Genomic DNA, 24,393 nt, shown 5'->3' on the forward strand with positions numbered 1-24,393 from the left:
CGGTCGGTCCCGCTCCGCCCGGTCCGGCCCCGCTCCACCCGGTCCCGCTCCGCCCGGTCCGGCCCCGCTCCACTCGGTTCGGTCCGGCCCCGCTCCGCCCGGTCCCGCGCCCGCCGCCCCGGTCCCGCTCCTCCCGGCCCCGCTCCGCTCGGCCCCGCTCCGCTCGGCCCCGCTCCGCTCGGTCCGCTCCGCTCGGTCCGCCCCGCTCCGCTCGGTCCGCCCCGCTCCGCTCGGTCCGCCCCCCTCCGCCCGCCCCGGCCCCGCCGCGGGGCGATGGAGCCCGAGCGTTCCCATTTGAACCGGGACGCGGCGCTCGGGGCAGCGGAGCCGCCCCAGGGCAGCGCCGGGACTCGGACACCGCCGCGCCGGGCAGGGACGGAGCGAAGGTCACGGGCTCGGAGGCACCGGGACCGTCGCTCCCGACCTTTAAAACTAACGGCAGGAAATTAGCGGCGGCCGGGGTAAAGGATGGGTGAGTACCTGGCAGGCAGGAGGGGTTGGTGTAGAGCCCGGTTCGTCCGTGCACCCTGTCAAGAGACATTTCTACAGAATTAATTTGCCCATAAAACCACGCATTTTAGGTAATGGCGACTCCCCAGAGATTTGTTGATGAGCCATTTCATGTCATCTGTTGACAGGGAAGAAATGGCAGTGTTTTAACTTCAGGTTTTAGGATTAGAAGGAGAAATTTTGAGCGAGGTAGGAAAAGGCAGTAGCAGAGAAACTGAGTCATGCACAAATGAGAGTACACAGCAGGTACGCACATGGTAAACTTCATTTGAACTTGTTTACAAAATTGACAAAAAAATATCACCTTGTAAACTTATTCACATTTGTTGGAGCTCACAGAACTGGTTATACTGGCATGCTGAAATAAAGATTGTCAAGCCTCGTCTCACCCTGGAGGACACACAAGTGAGTTGACCCCTTACAGCAGCAACAAACTCAGCAAGGAACAAGATTTAAAGCTTGCATTGGGAGGGAATTTCTCCAGCAGTTTTTGTACCACCAGGGAAAGGGCTGGGTCTGATTCCTGGTGCTTCCTCCAGGAGAGGAGCACCAGCACAGGCAGTTTGGGTGGAATCTGAAAGCTGCGATGAGCTTCGGATATCGCCTCACCCAGTGCAGTCAAGGGCCATCAATTGCATCAGAAATGGAAGCGGTGGAGAAAAAGATGGAATTTATCAAGTAAAACTTCATCATTTCCTGAATTCAAAGGCCTCCAAAGAGCACGGACCCTGTTCCTAAATGGGACCATTCAGGGAAGGAGGGAGGAAGGGCAGGGGGAGATAAGATGCACAGTACTTTTTTACATAAACAAAACTTAAGCGTTTCCAAAATGACCAGCAGCTTAGCCCTCTACCATCACATCTGAACTGCAAGACAGAAACTTGCCCCAGCTCTAAACCACACTGCTCAACCTCAGCAACTGCAGAAGGACAGAATGGAAGTAAACTGAAAATATACTTGGACGCATTTTTTGGTAACCACTTCTGGTTTCACTCTCAGACCTCAGATTTCAGAAATGGAAGCACACAGACATTGTTATTTCTGAGATACCCACGCATTTCAGTAACAGTCAGATCATAAATTATGAACAAGATTGACTTAAAAATAAACCAGACTTCATCAGTTGTATTCCAGGGAATGGACCAACACAACGCTGGCCTGGCCAGGAGCACCTTCCTTTGAAAGTCAGGGAAGAGCCTGACTCTACCCTCAAAGGCAGGACAGCTCTTGCCAAGGCTCATCTCCAGCACAGATGGGTTAACAGAGTTAACATCACTAAACCCAGGAATATTTTTGGTATAGAGTCCCCTCCCCGACCCCCTGAACAAAAGCCCAACACTGGGGACTGCATCAAACAACACAGCCCCAAATATTAAAGCAATTACAGTTAATAGAAATCCTTCACTTTCTACACCCCAGGCTGCTTCAGAAAGCACCGTAACAAATAGGAACAAAACATTACAAAGTTGAAATCTGATCTCTTTAGACTTTGAGGTACATTATCAACAGTTGGGTTATCAGTCTCCAGGGTTAAAACAGATCCACCCTGTGTGACTGGACAGCACACGGAGGTTCTTGGAAGACAATCCCGTTCTCCCTACCAGCAGTGTCCGAGGGATTCGGCTCCACCTCCCTGCTCCGAGGGGTCCCCAGTGCCAGGGCTCCCCTGGCTGGGCTGAACTGAGCAAACTCGGGGTGGGGGGAAACAAGTGGAGTGTATATAAATAATTCACAAACTGGTTTGTGCAAATTTTTTTTATTTCCACATTTATATCACAACGTGTCCACTTAAAGGACCAAATAGCAAAGTTGCTCCCTTCTGCATCCCAGGAACACAGAAGTCTAGTTACTGTACATTCACTAAGGCTCTTTGTTTTTGCAAATTGCGTTTATGATGGATATCCATAAGGCAAACAATATCTAAAGGAATGGTAACAAGTATATTTCCAGCATACAAACAGGCTTCCTTTTTCCCTCTCACAGTACAGTTACAAACTTGTAGCACCCTCATTACATTTAGATTCTAGAAAAGGTGATTTTTCTTTTTTTTTTTCTTTCTGTCTTTTTGGTTTTTTTTGTCTTTTTGTTTTTTACCTATAAGTTTGCAGGAAGGGAAAAGGAGGAAAAATATTTGGCTGGTGGTGGTGGGATCAAAAAATATCATTAAACATCTAGTTTTTGCAGCATTTCTCAGAGACTGGATTTAAACTGAAACCAGACTAAAGTATGTGGATGCCTATGGAATGTTGAGCTGAAGCTGGTGGCCCAGCCTGCAGTGCAACACCTGCTGTTTAAAACCCAATCTCCGTACCACATGACTCTTAAATAACTCAATCATGTTCAGAGATGTGATAGAAATAAAACTACAGTTTTTGCACATTGTCTCTCGAATATCTCACTGCCAAATAAAAACCCAAATCAAGTCAAATAAATAGATGCATATTTTGTTAAGGTAACTTCCACAATTTTTCTCTGTACCTGCCTGTAATAAGATTCCGGCATTCAGAAAGTGCTGGAAATCCTCTTCACTTCTTGGGGACTAACACTTTTTATAGCTGGCTTGCTATAGAGTTTAGAACTCAACTGATCAAACCTTCGTATGCCTTCCTTTGCAATTGTTAGTAAACTGGTAGCAGCATTTCACAAAAGGAGAATTTAAAGGAACGAGCTGGAAAGGCCCAGCTCCCTCCCCCCCTCTGCTCGTGGGGCCTGTTTGTCCAGGACAGGAGGCTCTCTCCAGCTGGAAGTGGCATCGTGTCTGCCAGTTCTGCTAAGTGCAGGTGTAAAAAGCGTGCTTAGCAGAACTGCTCTCAGTCTAGGCAGACGTAAGGCAGGATGTTCAATCTCCCATCATCCCCGTGTGGATCTAAGGATATGCACTGTGTCCAATCATACCAGTTACCCTGTGTGTCATAACAACCGTTCACGCCTGGCCAGTTGTGGTCACGTATTCTGTCGAGGTCATCGCCCGTGACCTCTCTGGTGACCCCAGGCAAGTCTGTAGGTTTGCTGTTAGGAGCTAGAACGTGAGTCTTTCTAGCCTCTTTTCTAGTGCTTTCCTCCTGCTTTAAATACTCAGACATGAAGTAGTGAGCTCCTGGAGTCTGTACTCCTGATGAAGACAGCAAGCTACTCTGTCTGTTTAAATATGACTGAATGATTTCATTTCTGGACAACTCTTTCCAGTTCGTTTGTTCAAAGGGGCTTTGCAGGTTAGGTTTTTGCTCCTGCTTTTCTGTTTCTGTCCTGTGCTGTTCAGTAAGTGCAGGGATTTCTACCTGCAAAGGATCTTTCGGTGTTAAAGGTTTTATCTGTCCTGTCATGGGATCAAAAGTGAGTTTTCTCTCTTTTAACCTCACAGGTTTCACACCCCCTTCTATCACGTGCCCATCCAAGTTGACTGTATAGTCTCTGGGTCGGTACCTTTTCTTCTTTTTGCTATCAGACCCTGAAGCAGCATCGTCACTGTCCATTCTGGAAGTGTCCTGCGGGAAGCCCATGTGTGATTCCCCGGGGTGGGCTTTGCAGCCGGGAGCCGTGTGCTGCTGAAGTGTCCCTGCTGTGTGCCTGTGCTGGCCCTCGGGGGCTCCCTGCTGCTCCTGCCAGTGCTGCGCCGCCTCGGGGGCCGCCTGAGGAGGGAACTCCAGTCTCTTGGCTGGCACGGGAGGTGAGGATGGCTGCATCAGGGACGGCGGTGGCGACGGCACCGGTGCGGCGTCTGCGAACTGAGACCTCTGAGATGGACTGGGCATCGAATCCTTTGGTGAGTACGTGGTGTGCTGCCGAGCAAAAGTATCATGCCTAACGTTCCTGGGGCTAAAGGAGGAGCAGCGTGGGCTCTTGGGCTGGTGGGGGCCCGTGGCTTCTTCTGATTTATCATGCTGCTGAAGCACTGCAGTCTTTAGTAACGAGGAAGTGCTTGAAGGTTTTACAAGTCCTGGAGAACTGGTGTGAGGTTTTACAGCATTTACTGGGATCTTATTGTGTTTATCGTTTTCACTGAGATCTGTCCTGCTGCTTTCAGGCCCTGCGTGTAGGTTTATGTCTACAGGACTAGGAAAATTTTCAGGACTACCTCCAATTCCATTGGTTGGAGGGGGTGAAGAGTTTTGTAATACTTCATGACTAGCTTTGGAGACCTTTGGGGGAGGAGGGCCCTGATGCCCGTCCCTGTGATCACCTTTCCTTTTCCTATTTCCCAGTTTCTCTGCTTTTGGAGAATTTAGTTTCTGGATGTCATTCCTGCTTTTCAGTTCGCTGATGGGCTTGGCGCCGGGCACAGCAGGAAGTTGTGAGTCTGGTTTGCAGTTGTGAGCACCTCCATTCGCTGATCCCGGCGGGTTGGGCAGCCCCCTTGGCACTGGCTCGTTCTGGGTTACGGGTTCTATCAACTTCTGCCAATTCCTCAGCAACTTCTTGGCACGTTTGGCAAGTTCCTCATTGGATGTCTTCTTCCTCACCTCATTGATAAGCCTCCCAAGTCTGGTTTCCTACAAAGACAGACAAGGTGGTTTACAAACATGTAGCATTCCAAGGAAAATTCTTAAGGAATGTTTCTGCTTTGTAATGCTCACCCCTGAGAAACACCTGGTTGAAAACACTAAAGACTTAAGTGTTGAATTAATCTTTTTGGAAAGGATTAGTCCAGTGCTCTGCACTGAAACTGAGTGTAGGTTTCAAGTCATGCTGTCTTTATTTCCTGGTAAAAGCAGGAGAGGTGGGAAAAACATCAGAAAGGAAATCTTTAATGAGAAAAGACCGTAAGAATAAGGGTGCAGGTTCAGATTCGAGGGGAAATGCAGCACCCAAAGGTGTGTGTTTATCACAAGGAAATATAAGATCTGCAGAGAGAGAAAGAGAAAAGAATTCCAGGATCTCTGCCTGTTACAGTAACTCGTTAAAAATAAAATGTTCCATTTGACAAACCTGACTACCAGGTGTGAGTTGTGTCCTACCTGTTTCCTCCACCTCTCTCCTCTCCCTTCACTTCCCAGCCTTGTGGAAACGTATGAAAAAGCCATTTAAACAACATTCCCAGGGTGTCCCAAGGTGGTTTCATGAGCGGAAGGAAGTGTTTGATTGTTCCCAAAGCACATTGGAAAACAAAGAACTGTTCCACAAGTCAGATTTCTTAAGAAAAGTACTTCAAAGGAGAACACAGACCAGACTGTGAGAGAAATATGCAATCTGTTGTCAAAGATATGTTGAAATACAGGTGGAGTTGTAATTAAGCAACAGTTAAAAGCAAGAACACTGCTAATTTCAACGCAAAGAGTGAAAAATAAATACATAATTCAGCCATAAAACTTCTTTGGACTGTTTCCACGAGTGACCAGTGAGAGTTCAGCTCTCCCTACACCTGACCTCACCACAAATATCAGGCCTTGAAACCTGCTTAACTGCATTTAAGATTAATTTTACAGACCCAGAGCAACTCTATTCCTATTTCAGATTTTAGGTGCTTGGTCACCAAATGTCTGCAAAGGTGACCGGAACTGCAGGGTGATATTGCTGAGTGCAAGAGAATTAATCAGTGGCAAGTGATGATTAATGTAGTGCCCTGCACAAACAGGAACTGTGCTGCCCAGAATACTGATCTGGGCCCAGAAAGGATCCCTGTGTTCAGCGAGATGTTGGAAACAGCACGAGAGGGACAAAATAATATCTTAATTGTGAATCCTTTGCAATCCATCTATTGTTTCCAGAAAAACTCAGATGGAAATTAGAAAGGCAGGAAAAAGTCCTTTTATACACACAAAAAAATCATGTTCAGAGGGTGACATACCTCAAGTGCCTCTTTGGTAATGGGATATTTCTCCAGGCTGGAGATCACTTCCAGCACTGCCACCATGTTATGGATCTGCAACAAGGAAGACAAAGTCACTTCATGTTTCATGTACTGGTCTTAGTTAACAAATGTAATTTAAGACCTTCCACTTTATAATTGCTGGAAGCATTAATCACAAACTGCTATCAGACTGTCTGGCTTTAGGGAGCTGATTATTCAAGGAATAGGGACAAGGACACTTTTACTGACCTAGTTGAAAACTGCAGGAGCTGTAACAAACACGCTCTTATGTAAAACCCAAAGAAACAGTGGCAATAAAACTGCTGTGACTGAGTAACAAAGTTCTGAGACCCCTCTGCAAAGCCTCAATGAACTGTGCACACCTAACGGGAACAAGCGCCAAGTGGAGCAGGAGCAGCAATGGGAAAGGTGGAGCTCAATGCTGCAGATGTAGCCAAGCATTGCTCTGCAGTTCCATTCCAGAATCACCTCCTGCACTGCACACGGCAGTCCCAGCCTGCAGCTCCCTCCTGGGAGGGGCTGTGCCCAGCAAGTGTCCCCAGACTACCAGCCCCAGCCTCAGCCACCCCACCACCCCTTGCTGGGGCTGGACATGGGGAGGAGGAACTGCACTACCCCACATCCCCTGAAAAGGTGAGGATCAGGTTCTCTGATCACAGCTGTGCATCCTGCACATCCTCAGCACACGTGTGATTTTAATGGTTTCCATCACAAACCACACACTGCACGTTTTAGGGGCTTGGTTCAGGGGTAAAAATGGCAGTGCTGGGTTGGACTCATTCATCTTGGACTGCTTTTCCAACCCAAACCAGTTTATGATCCTATACAGAGATCCTTGTTTCCATTACCTGATGTTAAGAGTGCTGAAACCTGGAATTTCTAATTCACCTTTGGAGATAAATTTAAAAGATAAGCAAAGGAAAACTTGAATCACACTCTCATTTATTGCTTAATTGCATTTGTGACTCAACTGGATGTGAAGCGCATGTGAGAAAAATCTCTCAGCAAGAACCTCTGCAGGGATCCCACATCATCCTGAAACCTCATCAGGAGCATCATCATCACCACCAGGCAGCTCTGCCCCCCCAGCCACACATCCCCTGCATGACCCTTCCTCTTAAAAACACTGACTTGTGTGAGAATTGGCTTTTCCAAGTCAGTTCTACCCCTCCACTGAGATCCCACAGAACACCAGGAGCTGAAGTCTCCTCCTTTCAGAAAACCTTGGGCTCAGACCATGTTTTATCCATCCCTGCAGGACTGTTTAGTGCTATTTAGGAGTTTAATGTTATTTAGGAGATACCTGGGTAACACTGTCAGTGATGAAACACTTGTCCTGATTTTTTTTACTCACTTTTATCAAATTTATGTTTAAAGTCCATGCAGACTTTGAATGATTCTTACTCCTATAAGGTGTAAAATCAACTCCAGGCCAAAGATGAATTAATTTGTCCTGGTTCTTTCTCCACTCTGCAGACATTTGAAGCCCTACCATGAGGTTAGTCCTGGTAAAACTCTGCTTAACCTTTAGAGCAGCAAGAGCACCTATTCTGACATATTTTAGTTCTTATTATTTCACTTCAGTGCACTGACTTTCTTCCATGTTCTGACCCTTGCCCTGCCCTCAGAGCCCAGGAAGGACAGTTTAGCACCACAGTTCAAGCAATACACAACATCAGCTCAATTCTGGGAGTTTCCAGACAAATATTTTTAAACTTGCAAAACACGATACTCTCCTTCCCAACACATATTTTAGACTGTGAATTACCAGAGTGAAAAAGGCACTGTTGTACACGTCATTAACTGGTACAATTATTTTTGCAGTTACTGGTAATCCCCAAATATCCATTATCTAAATAGAGAACTGCAGGCAAAAGAAGGGTCGTTGGTCTATCAGAAGGTGAAGATGGGGAAAGTGATACATCATGTGCACACACACCTACAGAAAGGTGAAACTGCTCAGGGAATTTCCAGTCACAGCTTTGCCTTTGTTCAGTACCCCCAGGCACACACCAGTGCAGCCCACCAGCACTGACAGGCTGTGACTTCCCTCCCTGCTCTGGGGGACACGTGGTGCCAATTAAGGACAGTGAAAGTGGCCTTGCACCCTCAGCTCCTGCTGGAACACAAACCACCCATTTTGGATTCCTCACACATTTGTAACCAATTGAGAACGCGCTGTCACAGAGCAACTGCTGAGCAGAGCACGAACATCTCACACCCCAGACAACTGCCAGCAGCTCCTCTCATTTTCCTTTTTTTTTTTTTTTTGACCTGTAGGGAAGCTTAATTCTTTGAAAATAAATACATAAAATGTTCAAGCACGTTCAACAACTTCTCCTCCCTTCCCTTTGTGTAGTTTTCTCAGCATGTTCCATCCAAGTGGCATAAAGAGAAGCTTACAGTAAAAATCATATTTGCCTCTTTTAAAATAACACAGATTATGAAATTTCTTGTAGTGCAGTTAAACACAGTGATGGAAACAAGAGGATCTCCCAAAACACCTCTCAAGTATCACACGTTCATGGGAAGACACTGTAGAGGTAACAGCAGCACACCCATCCTGCACACCAGTGCCTCCACCTTAAACCAACTGCTACAATAAAATTCCTACACTGTCACATAACCAACCTGACAATAATGTTACCAAACCTGCCAGGACAACACCCCGCTTTGAGCAGCACCAGAAACGATCATTTATTATCACAAAGGGCTACTGAAGATGATTATTGGGAACAGAACAGACAGGTAAAGTGCCACGGAGCAGAGCAGGACAGGGAATTCAACCCCGCTCCCTATGGACACCAAGCTGTAACTGCCCAGGTCAGCAGCCCAGGAATTTGCATTTTAGTTTCTATGTGCCTTTGTCTGCTTACACTGCAACCCCTTTAGTACCCCCCAAAACAACTTCCAGGATCCCCATTTAGGAGCTTACAGCAAAAAGCTCAAAATAATTGATAAGTAATTGATAAGGTGTTGCAAATTCTCCCATGCTGCGCTCCTGTTGAGAGCACTGACTAGCACACAGACCAATTCACTCAGAAGTTTACTGGAGAACATCTGCTTTGAGTCATCCACGATAATCCTTTCCAGCCAACCCTAATGACAGCCACAGAAAACAAATCTTATTTATTCCATGCAAGGCTCCTTAAGTCATCCAGCCATTCAGCCATACTCTGGAGCTTACTATTGCTGAGATCTTTTCAAAGTTAAGCACTGAATGCTTTTACTTCAGCCACAGACAAAAGCAGGGGTTTCTGAACTCTCAGGAAAAGACCAAGAAGTTAAATTTTCTTAACTGCCATCTTAATCTTATTTCAGCATTTATACACCAGGACTAAGTCAGTGGCCAATTTCAGGGTGTTACACAGCAGTTCAAAGGAGTTTTGGGGAAGGTTGAGGTACAGCTGTTCCCTCCCACCTCCACCAGGAAATCTGAAAGCAGCAGCAAGCTCAGCATCCATACAAGCTCTACCACCACTTCCAGGTGCTGGGATGTGTTTTCTGTGGGACCAGCACACTCCATGGGATGTTTTGATTTTCTTCCTTCCCTTACACACCAGCCCAGACCCCAAAACCAACATGAGCACCCCCAGAACACCTTCCTGTCCTCCTGGTCACTGCCTGGACACACTGCACTCTCTCACTGCAGCCTGAAAAACAAATGTTACAGAAACTTTCTATTGCAGACACTCAGATAAAACAATGATTTTCTTTTTTTTTTTTTTTTTTTAATATTTCACAGGGATGTTTCCAAAGATCTTTGCATGCCTGACTAGACCATGATAAATAACAAACCAGACCAGAGTTACCTGGAGCAGGAGGAGCAGCTCTTTCTGTGTAACATGAAAAACTCAATGCACAATTCCAAAAAAGCCTTGCTCATGCAGATTCCTGCCTTTCAGGTAGAAAGGCTCTTTTCAACCACAAAGTTCAGGTAACAGTGCTAAAAGGCATTGTTTGATACAGTAACATCATCCTTCTGGGTCACATTAATGCCTTCACAAGTTTCTAAACAATACTTAAAATTGGCCTGGAGCTGCCCATCACCAACAATCCTCTAAAACCAAATTGTAACACCATCATCCTCCTGAAATCACAGTTCACAACAATCACAGCCTGATTCCACCATGGGCATGGTGAACAGAGCACACAGGTGTCACAACACACTGCTTTGGAGAGAATGTATTTGCCATCATACTTAACTACTTCATCAGAACATCCATAAACACTGAAAATTTTGATGGTTTCCAATAAAGTAGTTCTGCAACACTGTGCCACCTGTAGCACCAAGGCAGTGTGACAGAAGCTAGGAGAGAAGTGGAGACACTGTGGGAGACTGAGCAGGTCTTTTTTCTTCCTACAAACACAAATCCAGGTGTCTATTGCCAAGCTGGAGGTTTCTGGTAGCAGTAAGGTCCAGACAGAAGTTCACAGGAGCACTTGTACATTTGTTGTCTTCCCCCTGCTCCAGGGCTGTGTATCTCCTCAGGGAGCGCAGGAAAATGCTGAAGAAAATCCCAGGTTCAAGGTGAATATTGCTGGAGAGGCCAGGGAGGCAGAGGTGATTCCCAGGAGGTGCAGTGCCTGCTCCAGGAGTGGTGGCATGGCTGGTGTTCCTTCTCTTGGAGCTCTCAGTGTCACCTGCATCCCAACAGCAGCTCCTGCCCCAGACAGGGTCCGCCCTCAGTGTCACACCTTGCCCCAACACTGCTTTTGTGAAAGAAAAGCTACTTCACTGCACAATAATCTAAATTATGGAATAAAAAGTGAGGAGAGACAAGTTGCTATTCACAGGAGGCTTTATTTAAATGTGACAACAGCAATACAGTGGTGCAGAGTTTATTTAGCACTTTGTGTAGGAACTATGAGACACCAGACACTGACAATACACACCACCAACAGAAAATTGCCAGGTCATTTGTTCAAAGGTACAGACCAAACACACCAAGTTAGAATTCAGGTTACAACCTGCTGGTATTTAGTTCAGTTCCCTTGCAGCTGATCTATTAACAGTTCCCCCTAGCCCCAATGTGACACGATGTTGTCTAAAGATAGGGAACACGAGCTACTATTCACAGACACAACATACCAAAAAGATGACCATGCACTACTTTGCTCACATTATTGCAAATGTCTCAAAGTCAGTTTGCCAAGCAAAGGTCCAATATTAACCAGTACACAAAAGATATTCTTAAAGGTGGAGGCCAGTTTTCTAATAGTATTTAGTAAAACAGATCTTTAAACAAGAAGGAATCCATTATTTGGGTTGAAAGTCATTCACTGGGAGAATCTTCTATGACAGAGAAATTCATGCTTTGAAAACTGATCAGAAATTTGTGCTGCAAAACAAGGGGTAGAAGAAATTCTCCTTGAGTACCACGAACAGTCCAAAGAGTGACCAGGCACAGGAAGGATTATCCACACCTCCAGACTTAAAACTCCCAGGTCTACTTTAAAGAGTCAAACCAATCTGCACATATTTTATTTGTACTTGGGCTTCATTTAATAGCAAAGTAACATCATCCTGCACATGCTTTACAAAGCCAGGATCATCAAAAGAGAGTAAGGTCAGATTCCAATACAATTCCACAGCGCAAAGAAATCGGTGGGCCTGAAGTATTTCCCCTGCTCCCTCCTGGCAGTGCCCACACACATCCCTGAGCTGGGCATGGCTGGGCATCCCACAGCAGCCAAGAGAACGAGAGGAGCTTGCCAGCACAAAGCACAGTTTGCCCTGGCACTCACAAAGGGCCTCCAGACACAAATCCACAGCAGCTGGGAGTGCCATGAACACTCCAGCTCTTCTCTGTGTGGCCCATTCCCAGGGAGGCACCCAAGGCCCCTGGCACAGCAGGAACAGACTCCAGGCTGGGCCAAGGCAGGGGAAACCACCCAACAAAAGGAGCATCCATTGGAGGAGGATGGTACAAGAGGTAGTAAAACACAGACTATGAAGACAAGACACACCCCCGGTTCCCTGTGCTACAGGAAAAGGTTTTTAAGGCAAACAGAAAACAGCAACAGTGAAACACTTTTCTCTATTCACGCTTATTAGCTAGTAACTGAAAGACATTTTTGTTACTACAGAGAGAAATACCTGTTTGTCGACTTCAACAGTTACTAAACATTTTGTATAACGCCACAGAATCACGCCTGTAGTGACAACCCTGAGCTGCAGATGTACAGAGAAGATTCACTGCAATATGACCCCCGACTTATTTTTCCACACCCCACAACAAACCCACCCCACCAGACTGTGAAGCTGGACAAATAAAAATTCATTAGCCTGATTTTAAAGAGCCCAGCAGCCAAAGAGGCTACATGAAACACTATTCAATTGGCAAAAATTCCTGCTGAAGGAACAGAGCAAGAGCCGGGGAGCACAACCCCGGGCAGCCACTGCCACTCCTGGTGGCATCCACCACAGCACACTGCAAGAACGATAATTTAGTATTGTTTTCCAGGCTGTAAGGAATGGCAGAGGAATCAAATTCAGCTGGAATTACATCTTCATCTTAAGCTGCAACAGTGCAAGAACAACATACACCAAGAGGAGGTCAGAGGACAGCAGGATAAGCATGTTTTGAAATAAAGTTGAAGTCTTCATGTCACACAGTATTGAAAAAAATAGAAAAGGGACACTTGAAGCTTGAAATAAACCATCTTATGCGTTATTAGTCATAATAAATAAATGTTAATCAACTGTTTTTATGCTCACTGGCCTAATTTGCAACAAGACAAATACTGATTGCATCTAGAAATAACCAGTGAGCTACCAGTGCACTCAAATAATCTCTCCATAGTCTCCTGAGCCACTATGGAGGTTTAAGAAGAGATTAGACAAGTCCAGAAGGAGCTGTTTCATGAAGGTGATGGACCACATGAAGTCCCTTGCAGCCATGCTCCTACACCTGGGGAATGACACTGAACTAGAAGGAGCACAAACACATCACACCCATTTCCATCTACTCCAAACTAGACTCAGAGCAGCAATTCAGAATTGTCCTCTCAAAAAGATCCGTACAGGTAACTCTAGGACACAGCTTGTACTGTAAAAGACCTACAAATTCAACACTTCCAACCTCACTGCCCCAGCAGCGTGCTCCATGTGGTCCCAAAAGAAATGCCCAAAGTTTCTCTCCCTGCTCAGGCTCTGTCATTGCTCCCTGTCACCATTTCAGCCACCTCACACTCACCCTCACAACCCCTGCACTGGTGCTAAGCATGTCCAACTATGATACAGTTTCCTTGTCTGCAGGATAACCATTTCTCCTCCTCTTCCCCCTCTACAGAAACTTCAACCAGACAAATGTTAGTAGTTACTATTTATTATCAGCCATAAACTGCAGTCCAAAATTATTGCTTCAAAATTTAGAGAGCCATAAAATGAGGTTGCCATGCAAGCAAAGTCACAGGAACAACTGGTCCTACTTCAACAAGACAGAAATGCAGTTGGATAATTATTCAGGCAGAATAACATAGAATATGCAGAAAATCCAGCCTTAAAATGTGCCCCTTCTGATTCATCATGATCTTGGGGCTTTCTGCTTAAGGAACTTACTGTTGGTACCTCCCTAGGTTAAGGTAAGAGACAGGGAGGTACCACAGGACCCCTAAAGGCATCACTTGGACAGAGCCATTCTGTGACCACCTGCTCCATCTTCATCCACTCCAGAGAACTGGTGAGCATTTAAAATCATGTAACGTGCATTTAAGGACTTGATAATAAGGGATCCAGAGCTTTGTGAAGTTCCTAGATATTATTTTACCCATCCCTTTAAGTATCCACTCAGAGCTGTTAACAGAGAGCAGTTTCTATCTGAGTGCAATACAGAAAGGCCCTACTAATGTCCCCACAATACAGAATTTTCACTCTTTTCCAAAAAGCAAAACCATTTATCACCATACCAGTGTACTTTAAATGCAGCAGACCAACTTTTCACAAATTTCTAGGGAAGTTTCTCAGCTGATTCCTTAAATGATAGAAGAGACTGAGGTGAATTCAATGTTGAATTCTTTGTGGAATGTTTTAATTCATCACACTGAAGTGCAAGATGCTCATGTGATTGCTCATGAGAGTTTAGGCATAGTGTTTGTTCACTAAATCTGAGAAGAATAGCGTTACAAACTGAGAGAAGTTTGTGGGGAAGTCACTGTATCCTTTCAACAACTGTTACCAATAGTGAATTCTTGTCAGCACACACCATAAACAAGTTTTATGGATATGGAAAAAAAACTGAAATCAAGTTACACATCTCCTAGAATTACTGCTCTCCAAATTCTAGATAAAACACTGCTGCCACTCAGCCATTTCCAAATATCTCTATTCTCTGAAGGCTGTGTCACCTCAGGACAATGTCACCCGTCAGAAAAGCAAAGCCCCCCAGTAATCCCTGGAGAATGTTTGGCCATTCTAGCCACTGGCACAATCCTTAGCAGCTCATTGGAAACAAAATGCCTTCTCTACCTTTAGCTGGGGAAAAAGTCTTCCCTGGAGGAAGGTAAGCATGGAGCCTTCTCAGCTCAGGGTTTGTAAAGCAGCTCCACTCGAGCCAACCACCCCCTGTGGTCATGGCAGGACCAAGGAACACAGTACTCATCTGCATTTTTTAAAATATTTAAACACAGAACATGGAATTGTGGAATCCCAGACTGGTTTGGGTTGGAAAGGACCTTAAAACCCACCTCATTCCACTCCCCTGCCATGGGCAGGAACACCTTCACTACCCCAGGCTGGTCCAACCTGGCCCTGAGCACTTCCAGGGATGGGGCAGAACATTCATGAAGCTCCAACCTGGCCTGCTTATTTCTAACCTAGTGGCAAACATCTTCTTAACTTCCAATTCAGAAAGCCCCAGTGAAACTTAAAACAATGAAACTTAACTTTAACTTAAGCCTCCTGGCAGCCTATCCTGAAAAGTCCAGCAAAGACAATATCAAGTCAAAACCCCAAAGCTCCTATTTTGACAGACAACTCTTCCTCACAAGACAAGGGACACTGAGTTTTCCAGAATGCAGCCAGGCTCCTGAGCAGTGTGCTCAGCCCATGAGCTGCAGGCACCCACCTTCACAAAGAAATCTGAAACATCACCTCTTGCATCTTCTCCTCTACCTCACTGTGCTCAACTCTGTTCAGAATCAACTGTGGATTAAATACAATCAACTCCAAGGATTAAATACAATATTGGAATATTATTTTTTCCTGGAACTTTCAGGATGACAAGTTATATAGAGACATTCCCAGTCCTTTCCTGCTGCAGTTAATTTACAGAGCACGAGAAATGTTATTGTACTGACCTGCTCAGAAAGTGATGGCTTGACTTAGACATTTGTAGATGAGCTGGAAGTTTGTTCACCAAAGACAATTTATGACTGTACATCACCACCCTGAGAAAACACCGTGTTCCTCTACCTTCCACAGTTCTACACTCCTTAAACAAAACAAAACAAAACAAAAAAAAAAAAAAAAAAAAAAAAAACAAAAACCAAGTCCTCCAGACCTGTACTATAACTGAGATACTCTGCAAGCTGATCCTGCATGGAAACTATGTGAGAAAGCAGCTCCACAGAAGCTCTGGCTGTCACTCTGAGACACGACTTCCACCTCTGCAGTCGTCTCCACAGCTCAAAGTTTGAAAACACGCCCAGCTGAGCGTGTCCCTGAATCCCTTGGATGCAGGATCCCTCCTCCCCAGCTGCTGGGTTAGTTAACTCTGCTCACTAAAACAGAGCTAATTATGTTTTACTTCCAGTGACTCCTCAGCAGAAATTGCTACCACTGACTGTTTGGACATGCTGAAAATTGTACACTTTGATATTAACAATCACACTCAGGCACACACTGCTGCCCTGTGAAAGCCATGCCCCTGAAAACACCAATTCGCTGCCGAGTTTTAGCAGATTGCACCTCAAATTAAAGCAATTTGCTGGCACTTAAATATTATTCCAAACACCAAAAGCATGAATTACCCACAGAAAGAGTAATTTAGCTGTTAGAACACTGAATAAACAAATCTACATTTACATTACACTGAATATGAGGCACTTACTTACCTTTACCTTAAATTATTTCTTTAAAGACCAATTGTAAAAGTGGGGCCACATCCTTCCACATTATACAGACCGAAGGAGTATATTTGGTGTTATCACCAAGCACGTAACTGGTGAGAAGAGATAGCAGCAAAATGTTATCAGCCAAAACACACATGTTTTTATGTAAAAAACTACACTGACATTAATTTTAATTCCAAGCCTAATGTATTGGAGTAACTATGCCTTAAAAGCAGTGAATCTTGACTAACATTAAACTTCTGCAGCAGGCAGAATCAATTCCTCCTTCCCCTCTCCTGAAACTTATGTGGTTCCTGAAAAAAAAAAGAAACACTAATTGCCACCTGGAGCAGCTTCTTGAAGAAACTGGGAAAGGATCTCACAGGGAGAGAAAGCTTCAGCTGCAGTGGAGCTACTTTGATCAGGAGCCAAAGATGCCAGAATGACAGTGCTGTTGTGTCATATGGCCACAGCAAAACCCCAAAGAGAGGCAACCACGCACACCTCATCACCCCTAAACTGGGCTCACCCTCAACTTACTGGACCAAACCCCCTCAAAAAGACAAATTGGAATTCCCAGTCCAGCCCCAGACCTCTGAAACACAGCCTAAGCTGAACATCTTCCTATTTCCTAAGGCACAGGTTGGGTCCCTCTCCACGTGGGAGCTTCGGAGTGTTTTCCCTCCAGCCCCTGCTGGTGTCAGGTTCCAGTGCCTTGGCAGCAGGAGCTGATCCAGCTGGATCCCATGCCCATCCCACCCCAGCTCTAGCCCTGCCAGGATGACCTCCTCAGCTCTCTGCTCCCTTGGCTTCAAGGTGTGCTAAGGTGCACTCAAACAGCCTCACACAGGGTCCAGAACATCCCCAGTCAACTCAGGAAGGACCAGCCACAGGTCCCCTGCTGCCTGGGAAGTTTGTTCCAGCACATCTCTCCTGGAAGAGAGATGTGCTGGAACTCTCACCTTGCACACCAGCTGTCTGCTCCAAGCTGTGGCTCCTGGGGACTGCCAGAGGTTATTCCCCATATTTACAGTACCTACAAAAAGTTGGTTCTTCCACTGAGGAGCTGTTTCGTGGCTACACCAATAAAAATGTGTTAATGAGTTCTTTCCCTGCAGCCTCTGAGCACTCAGAGTGTTTGTTTCCCACCAAGGGCCCACGTACAGCACGTGCAGATGGGTGCTCGCTGCAAAGTTTTATCATTTGGATTTAAAAAGCTCTTTAATGATCCAGTCTGACAAAGTGAGGGGGCTCAAGCTGCTCTAGGATGGCCTGAGCTGCCACCACCCCACTGTCACCTCTCCTTGCTGCACAATTCCCTAACTCTGTGCCAGGACCGCCTCTGAGCCCAGGAGGAGCTGGGGCATGGAAAGGGGTCCCTGAGGAGCCCCTGTTCAGGTAGGATTTGGCCAGGTGAGTTCCTTAGTTGGGTCAGCACAAGGGAGGGAACAAGACCAGCTGGAGGTGGGGACATGATCCCAGCAGCTCTCCCAGCTCCACTGGCAGCTTCAGCTGATGTAAGCACAGGGGTTCAAGCCAAATCAATGCAATTTTTGATCATTTGGAGCATTGTCCACACAGCCTTTAGTGGAAGGTGGTGGTTTACTCTTGAGCTGCAGAGCTCACTTATGACTTACAACTCAGGAGCATCTTCCTGGCTGGCTGTGAAGATGTTTCCAAGCAGTTATTCCTGGACACATTCAGAGCCCCTGTATTGTTGCATGCCCACAAACACAGGATAATTCCAGACATCTGTGAACCACACACGAGTGACAGCAACAAAAAAAGGCTCTGCAAGTGTAACTTGACCATAAGTCAGCCACTGTCACCTCAAGAAACCCAGACAGGTGTGGTTAACTTTTCCAGGTGACAACACCTCCCTCCTGCCAGGTCCCAAGGCAGCAGGGAAGCACCCAGGAAGCGGCAACATTCCACTCCTCATGGAATCACAGACTGGGCTGGGTTGGAAGGGACCTTAAAGCCCATCCCATTCCACTCCCCTCCCATGGGCAGGGATACCTTCTACTGTCCCAGGCTGCTCCAAGCCCTGTCCAGCCTGGCCTTGGACACTTCCAGGGGTCCAGGGGCAGCCACAGCTGCTCTGGGCACCCTGTGCCATGGCCTGCTCACCCTCACATGATGCTGTTCTTTTCTGCTTCTAAACTCACTTAAACACTTTAAGACCCAATTCTGCTACCAAAACTGTTTGTGGTGCACCCGAAGTTTTATCAAGTAATTGAGCTACATCAAAAATTACCTGGGAAAAGATCCATACATTGCCCTTTTTCTTCTTCAAATCCTGATCAATTCCTCGGTTCAGTTCACCACACGATCCTGCACACATAAAATGGGTGTGTGTAGCAGGAATAAGAAGTGGGTGTTATTTAAATTGTCACTGCTGCTGAAACAAACACTCAAATTAGAGCTTCAGAGCAAATGACTACTGCCATCATCACTGCAACCTGGGGAGTTTCAAGGAATTAACAACTGAAAAGCAGTCTGGCATTCCCCATGCTTTGACCCCTTAATTTAAACTCTCTGATACTTCTGTTCACTCAGATTTTGTCTTTGCAGCCTCAAAGTTCAGAATGGTCTAACTGCTGCAAAGGGCACTACAAATTGAAAGTTTTTAAACCTCCAGCCTTCCAACCCCTCTCAAGACAGCCTACACTGCCACTAAGCCAAATAAGCTGTTTCAGAAAGAAGTGGACTAGCAATATTCAAATCAACTGTACCATCACCTCCGCACAGTGAATTCAAGTGAATCCAAGTGTTTGTAATAAAGAGCACTAAGAAACACAGGCCTCATTTAAAGTTATTATAAAAAAACATGAACGCAATGGGACTCTCTCCATCAGGCCCAAATCTTTTATCTGAAACTAAAGCTTGACATAACAACACTTTAAACCTTGCACATTAGGAAATGCTCCCCAACCCCCTGCATTTTGTCACACACCTGAACAACCTGCTGCCTTCACGTACAAGATGCGAGACTGCTCCAAACAAGATGAGCTGCAAGTGAGGAAAGGGACAAAGAGGGCAAGAGGTACAACAGGTTCTCTGCACCTCCCTCAAAACTGCTAAGCTCATTAGGGCTCGCAGAAAAGGATAAAGCTCAAGCAAGAGCCATTCCTAGTCTACTTTCGCCCACACATAACACTTCCTGCATCCAAAGAAATCACTGAGACCCTCAGGAAGTGAAGGACCAGCTTTCCCTGCTTTCTATATTTATATTATTACAACAGTGCCCTGCATCTTCTTAAGACACTACTGGAAAACACCTGTACCACTGGTGAGGGAGGTTTTGCCTCCAGCACCTTGGTAAAGCAACCAACAGAGAAAACAGCCACAGGAGCATCTTTAACCATGCAACTTGTGCCAGCTGGGAGATCAGCCCATGCCAATGCACCCCCCAACATATTCCAACACACAAGCCAATTAATTATTAATAATTCAGGCCATGGACCACTCCTGCAGGTCTGTGCAGCAAGCCCAGCTGAGGTACTGCATGAACCACAGCCAGAGTTAGAGCCAAGTCCAACCTCACAGGGAGCACATAATGCAGGCTGTTACTCAAACCAAAGCTGGGTTTGTGTCATAGAGGGGTACTAATGGCAAATAATGAAGTTATTATCTAATATTTAAAAACAGGAACAGATTGCTACATATTCAGCATGAGGAACCAGTTCATTGCAAGCACAATTCTAGCAGCTGGCTGGAAACGACAGGCTTGTCCACAGAGCAAAAACCAACATTTCTCATTACTCCTGACAACAGGGAATAAACTCCCCCAAGAGCACAGAGCACAGGTTACCAAGGCAAAGGTATTCTGCTGGGTGGAAGGGGTGGCTTCCCAGCCTTGTTCCCACCAGAATCAAGGAACATCTCCCCTGTTAGACCTCACAGAACAGAACTCCTGCTCTCCTCCACCTCCTGCTATGTTCTCACAGAAGCCTTGGAAGGAAAGTGATGCTGGTACTCAGTGCTTAGGTCATGGAGCAGAAGTGGTTTGCCCATATGTTTCCTCGAGGAGAAAAGGCTGAATAAATGAAGACACAATACCAGACATCCCGGGTGGCTTCTAGGATGATGTAAGTTCCTTTAAAAATAGCTTATTTCTTATAGGTCTCCTTTGAAATAGTTCAGAATTTACACAGGTAACCTCTAAATGTGAGAAACTAAGTTATAAATATATTCTGCAGCAATTACTAGAGGAGGTTCAAGTGCTAAACATGTGTAAATTCAATATTGCTCCCGAGTCAGCAGGGCTTTATGGAGCAGCTGGAGATGAACAATCAGCACAGGAGATGATTTCCTGAGGCCAGCAGGTTCTGCAAGCTTGGGGAAACGATTAGTTTGACCAGTTCAACCCAAGAGAGGTAGAGAAACTTATGTCCCTTTTTTGTCCCATTTCAGGCATGACCTGTGAGTCGACCATGATCCAAGTAACCACTCAAGAATAAATATCCACAATGGCAGATTGTGTTAGGGGATGTGTCAGGGGATTTAAGTGAAGCTTAAATGTACAGATCCTACAGTAAAGCACCATGAGGAACCAACCATCTCCTCCCTCCTCAGCCCCATAGAACTGGACTGGTTTTCCCCACCTGACACTACTCGTGCAGCTTTCAGCCTCCCCAGAAACACACACACCAACTACACTGAAAAGTCTGAATTAAATCTAGGCCTCAAAGCTTGACCTTCTTGGTAAATGAGGAAGTCAGTGATAACAATGTATGGTGTAGGTTTGAACAGAAGTAATTCTGTCAGGAGAAGATTCTAAGAGCCAGCAGAAAGTAGCTGGAGCTTTCCATGAGTCCCTGAAGGCACAGAAGCTCATTGCTGCACTGACTCTCCCAGAAGGAAAACAGCAGAGCAGCTTCTTGTACTTTCACCATGGTATCCAAGTGTGATTAAACTCAAAATCTGCTTTTATAGTGTGTTCAAAATGTACGTTATTCTTCCCTCTGTGCCAGTGATGTGCCAGGTAGTGAACAACCAACACTGCCACATATTCCATGTGCTTTGGAGCCAAGAGTCTGAGCTCTCAGCCTGCACAATGAACCTCAGCTACACCACCTCTGCTCTCCTCCCAGAAAAGGTTAAACTGGAAGACAGACCCTGCCTACAGGCACTCTGGAACAATAGGCTGATTTTTCTGCCACCAATTATTGCCCTGGATAAGTATCAAGTATGTAGAATTATAATTTAACATACATCACTCCTAAACTTAAGGGGCTACTGACCTGTTGGGAGCTCTGGCCTCCCCTTGCAGGGAGCTGCCTGGTTATTTGGAGTCCTCTCACAACAGCATCCTGAAACATCAGCGTGTGGAGAAAGGGAAGAGTATCCATCACCAAATTGACTCTCTGGCTGCTTAGTTCTGCACAACCACAGTGTCTGACAAAGTAACACCAGAATTAGGGTAACCACTGCAGCTGACAGTTCCGAAGTCAAAAGACAACACAGGTCTGCTAGAATTTTATTAAAGTAGGTTGGCACTTGGTCTCACGTAGCGTGAGCAATGTGCAGCCACAGAAAGAGAGCTCAGAGCAAACAGGATTCATGAAGTGCACTAACTGACATTTCAGCAAGATCCATGTTAAAGTACTGCAAACTCAGACAACCCTGACATTTAACAGCCCACAATTACCGCCACGATTGTTACTGTTACTCCAATTTGTAACACTGCAGCTCCCCACAGATGCCCAGCCCAGGGGGTTCTATAGAACCTACAAGGCCAGAGCGATTTTTCTTCAGTCCCCATGACACAGGCTCCGAGAGGGCTCCAAATGACAATAACTTTATTAGCTACTTTAGGACTTTGATGCAGGTCTATCACAAAAAAAGCACTTGTTTAAACAGGAGCAGGTACGACTTTAATAGAACCAAGGCACCATTTCACACACCCCAGCCCCTAAAATAACATGTACACATTCAGCCTGATGAACCAGAGGCTGCTCCCACAAACTGCAGATGGCCAAGCCAGACCCACCTTGGCATCCTGTGGCGGTGAGTGTTGATCTAAGAATCAAAAATTGGACAGATTGAGGGCCCTGCAGTCCTCTCACAGTAATAAACACCTAAGTGGAGAACTGCCTGGATGAGCCAAAAAACCCTTAAAAGGAGCAAAATGATCCTTTGGATAACCGCCACTTAAGGCCACTTACAGGTAAAATACACGCTGACTTCTGTGCTTACACCACATCCCAGAAGGAGCACATAAGCTCATTACGGCGCTGCAGGAAGGGATAAAAGCGAAGACCGAGGCTGCTCGGTGCTGGAGCAGCTCCAGAGCCCCGCAGCCACGGCCGGAGCCCTCCTGGCGTCCCCGCAGCCCGGGGTGCCCCCGGCCGCGGCCGGAGCTGCCGCAGGGCCCGAGGAACAGGTGGGCGCCCCGGAAGGTCCCGGCGAGCGGCGGCGGGGCCGGCCCAGAGCCCCCTGCAGGCCGCGCCCGAGCCGCGGCCTGGCGTGGGGAGGCGGCCGGGCCGCCCGCCGCATGGCCGGGCAGCACCGGCCGGGCCCGGGGCGCCGAGCGGCGGCGGGGCGGGGGCGGCCGCGGCGCCGGGCGGGCGGGGAAGCGGCCCCCGGAGCCCCCAGCAGGGCGGCCTGCGCTCCCGGCCCGGGGGGCGCGGGCGGGAGGCGCCGCCGGCTGCGGGACCCCGGGCGGACGGCGCGCAGGGAGCCCCGTGCCGCCGCCGGCAGCGGAGGCTCCGGTGCAGCCGGGGCGGCCCCGGAGAGAGCCCCGGAGGCCCCGGGAGGGGGAGAAAGGCGTCGCGGCGGCAGCGCCGGGCGGGGGTCGGCCCGGAGCGGCGGGGGCCCGCGGGGCCCGTACTCACGTTGCTCTGCGGGTCGATGGCCTGCAGCAGCCGGTCCCTGATCTGCTGCGGGGACGGGGCCGGAGCCGCTGTCATTGCCTGGGCGAAGCGGGGCGGCTGCGGCTGCGGCCGGGGCGGGCGGGCGGCGGGGCCGGGCCGGGCCGGGGCGGCGGCGGCGGCGGCTCCTCACTCGCCGGCGGAGGCGGCCTCGGGGAGCCGGAGGAGCATGTTCGCTCCCCGCCGGGCGGGGGCGGCGCGGGGGGCCGGGGGGAGCGGGCGAGCCCAGCGCTCCGCTCCGCTCCGCTCGGGCCGAACGCGGGGCGCGCTGGGGGCAGGGCCGGCGCCGCGCGCGGCTCCCTGGGACGCGCCCGACGCCGTGACGTGCGCGCGCCGCGCCCCGGCCCCCGCCCGCCCTCCCGCACGGCCGGGGGCGCGCACCGCGCCTGCGCGGGGGAGGGCGGGCGGCGGCGGGAGCGCGCGCGTGCGCAGTGGGGGAGCGGGGCGGGGCTGGGGCGCCGTGACGGGGGGAAAGGGGGACTGGTGAGGGGACATGGGGACGGCGAACAAGGACCCCTGAAGGGACACAGGGGACATGAGGGACATGGGGACAGCGAACAGGGACTCCTGGAGGGACAGGGGGGCAGCGAACAGGGAACCTTGAGGGGACAGCGCCGATTATGGGGGCTGCGAACAGGGAACCTTGAGGGGACAGCGCCGATTATGGGGGCTGCCAACAGGGAACCTTGAGGGGATGGGGTGACATGGGGACAACAAACAGTGACCCTTGAGGGGACATGGGGACAGCGAACAGGGACCCCTGAGGGGACAGGGGGCTCAGGGCGGCAGCAAACAGGGACCCTTGAGGGGACAGGGCGGACATGGGGCCAGGGATCCCTGAGGGGACAGTGCCGATTCTGGGGGACATAGGGACAGAGAACAGGGACTCCTGAGGGGACATGGAACGGGGGACATGGGGGCAGCGAACCGGGACTCCTGAGGGGACATGGGGACAGCAAACAGGGACCCCAGGGGGGACGTGGGGGCAGCGGACAGGGACCCCTGAGGGGACAGGGGGGCAGCAGAGAACCTTGAGGGGACAGCGCCGATTCTGGGGGACATGGGGACAGCAAACGGGGACCCCTGAGGGGACAGGGGGGCCATGGGGGCAGCGGACAGGGATCCCTGAGGGGACAGGGGCGGCGC

At 48.1% G+C, this 24,393-nt stretch overlaps 1 protein-coding gene and 1 long non-coding RNA gene across 8 annotated transcripts; one reads left to right on the forward strand and one right to left on the reverse strand.

Moving 5' to 3' along the window:
* Positions 1–81: 81 nt before the first annotated feature.
* Positions 82–5,440, forward strand: LOC116806700 (uncharacterized). The gene is made up of 3 exons (XR_012052134.1): positions 82–472; positions 3,872–4,273; positions 4,764–5,440. It is a non-coding gene; the product is annotated as an uncharacterized lncRNA (long non-coding RNA).
* Positions 2,251–23,552, reverse strand: MED26 (mediator complex subunit 26). Of its 7 annotated transcripts, none has more exons than XM_030256686.4 (4): positions 16,376–17,075; positions 15,620–15,753; positions 6,296–11,661; positions 2,251–5,000 (listed from the first exon to the last, which is right to left on the reverse strand). In XM_030256686.4, exons 3-4 carry the CDS (start codon positions 6,404–6,406, stop codon positions 3,321–3,323), a joined length of 1,791 nt encoding a protein of 596 aa, XP_030112546.4. In that variant the 5' UTR covers positions 6,407–11,661; positions 15,620–15,753; positions 16,376–17,075; the 3' UTR covers positions 2,251–3,320. The 7 variants fall into 7 exon arrangements, with proteins under 7 accessions (XP_030112546.4, XP_030112550.4, XP_030112545.4 ...); XM_030256690.4 differs by having other exon boundaries at positions 6,296–6,370; positions 16,376–17,072; XM_030256685.4 differs by lacking the exons at positions 15,620–15,753; positions 16,376–17,075 and adding an exon at positions 23,212–23,552 and having other exon boundaries at positions 6,296–6,370.
* Positions 23,553–24,393: the final 841 nt, after the last annotated feature.

This window comes from Taeniopygia guttata, chromosome 28, assembly GCF_048771995.1.
Source record: "Taeniopygia guttata chromosome 28, bTaeGut7.mat, whole genome shotgun sequence".
NCBI classification, from domain to species: domain Eukaryota; kingdom Metazoa; phylum Chordata; class Aves; order Passeriformes; family Estrildidae; genus Taeniopygia; species Taeniopygia guttata.

Bases quoted from the DNA above. Each gene is read 5' to 3' on its own strand.
- MED26 (XM_030256685.4), bottom strand. From the start codon at position 23,286: ATGACAGCGGCTCCGGCCCCGTCCCCGCAGCAGATCAGGGACCGGCTG. The intron at 6,371-23,211 runs GTGAGTACGGGC...TCCTTGTTGCAG, and splicing joins CCATCGACCCGCAGAGCAAC to ATCCATAACATGGTGGCAGT. The intron at 5,001-6,295 runs GTATGTCACCCT...CTGTCTTTGTAG, and splicing joins TTACCAAAGAGGCACTTGAG to GAAACCAGACTTGGGAGGCT.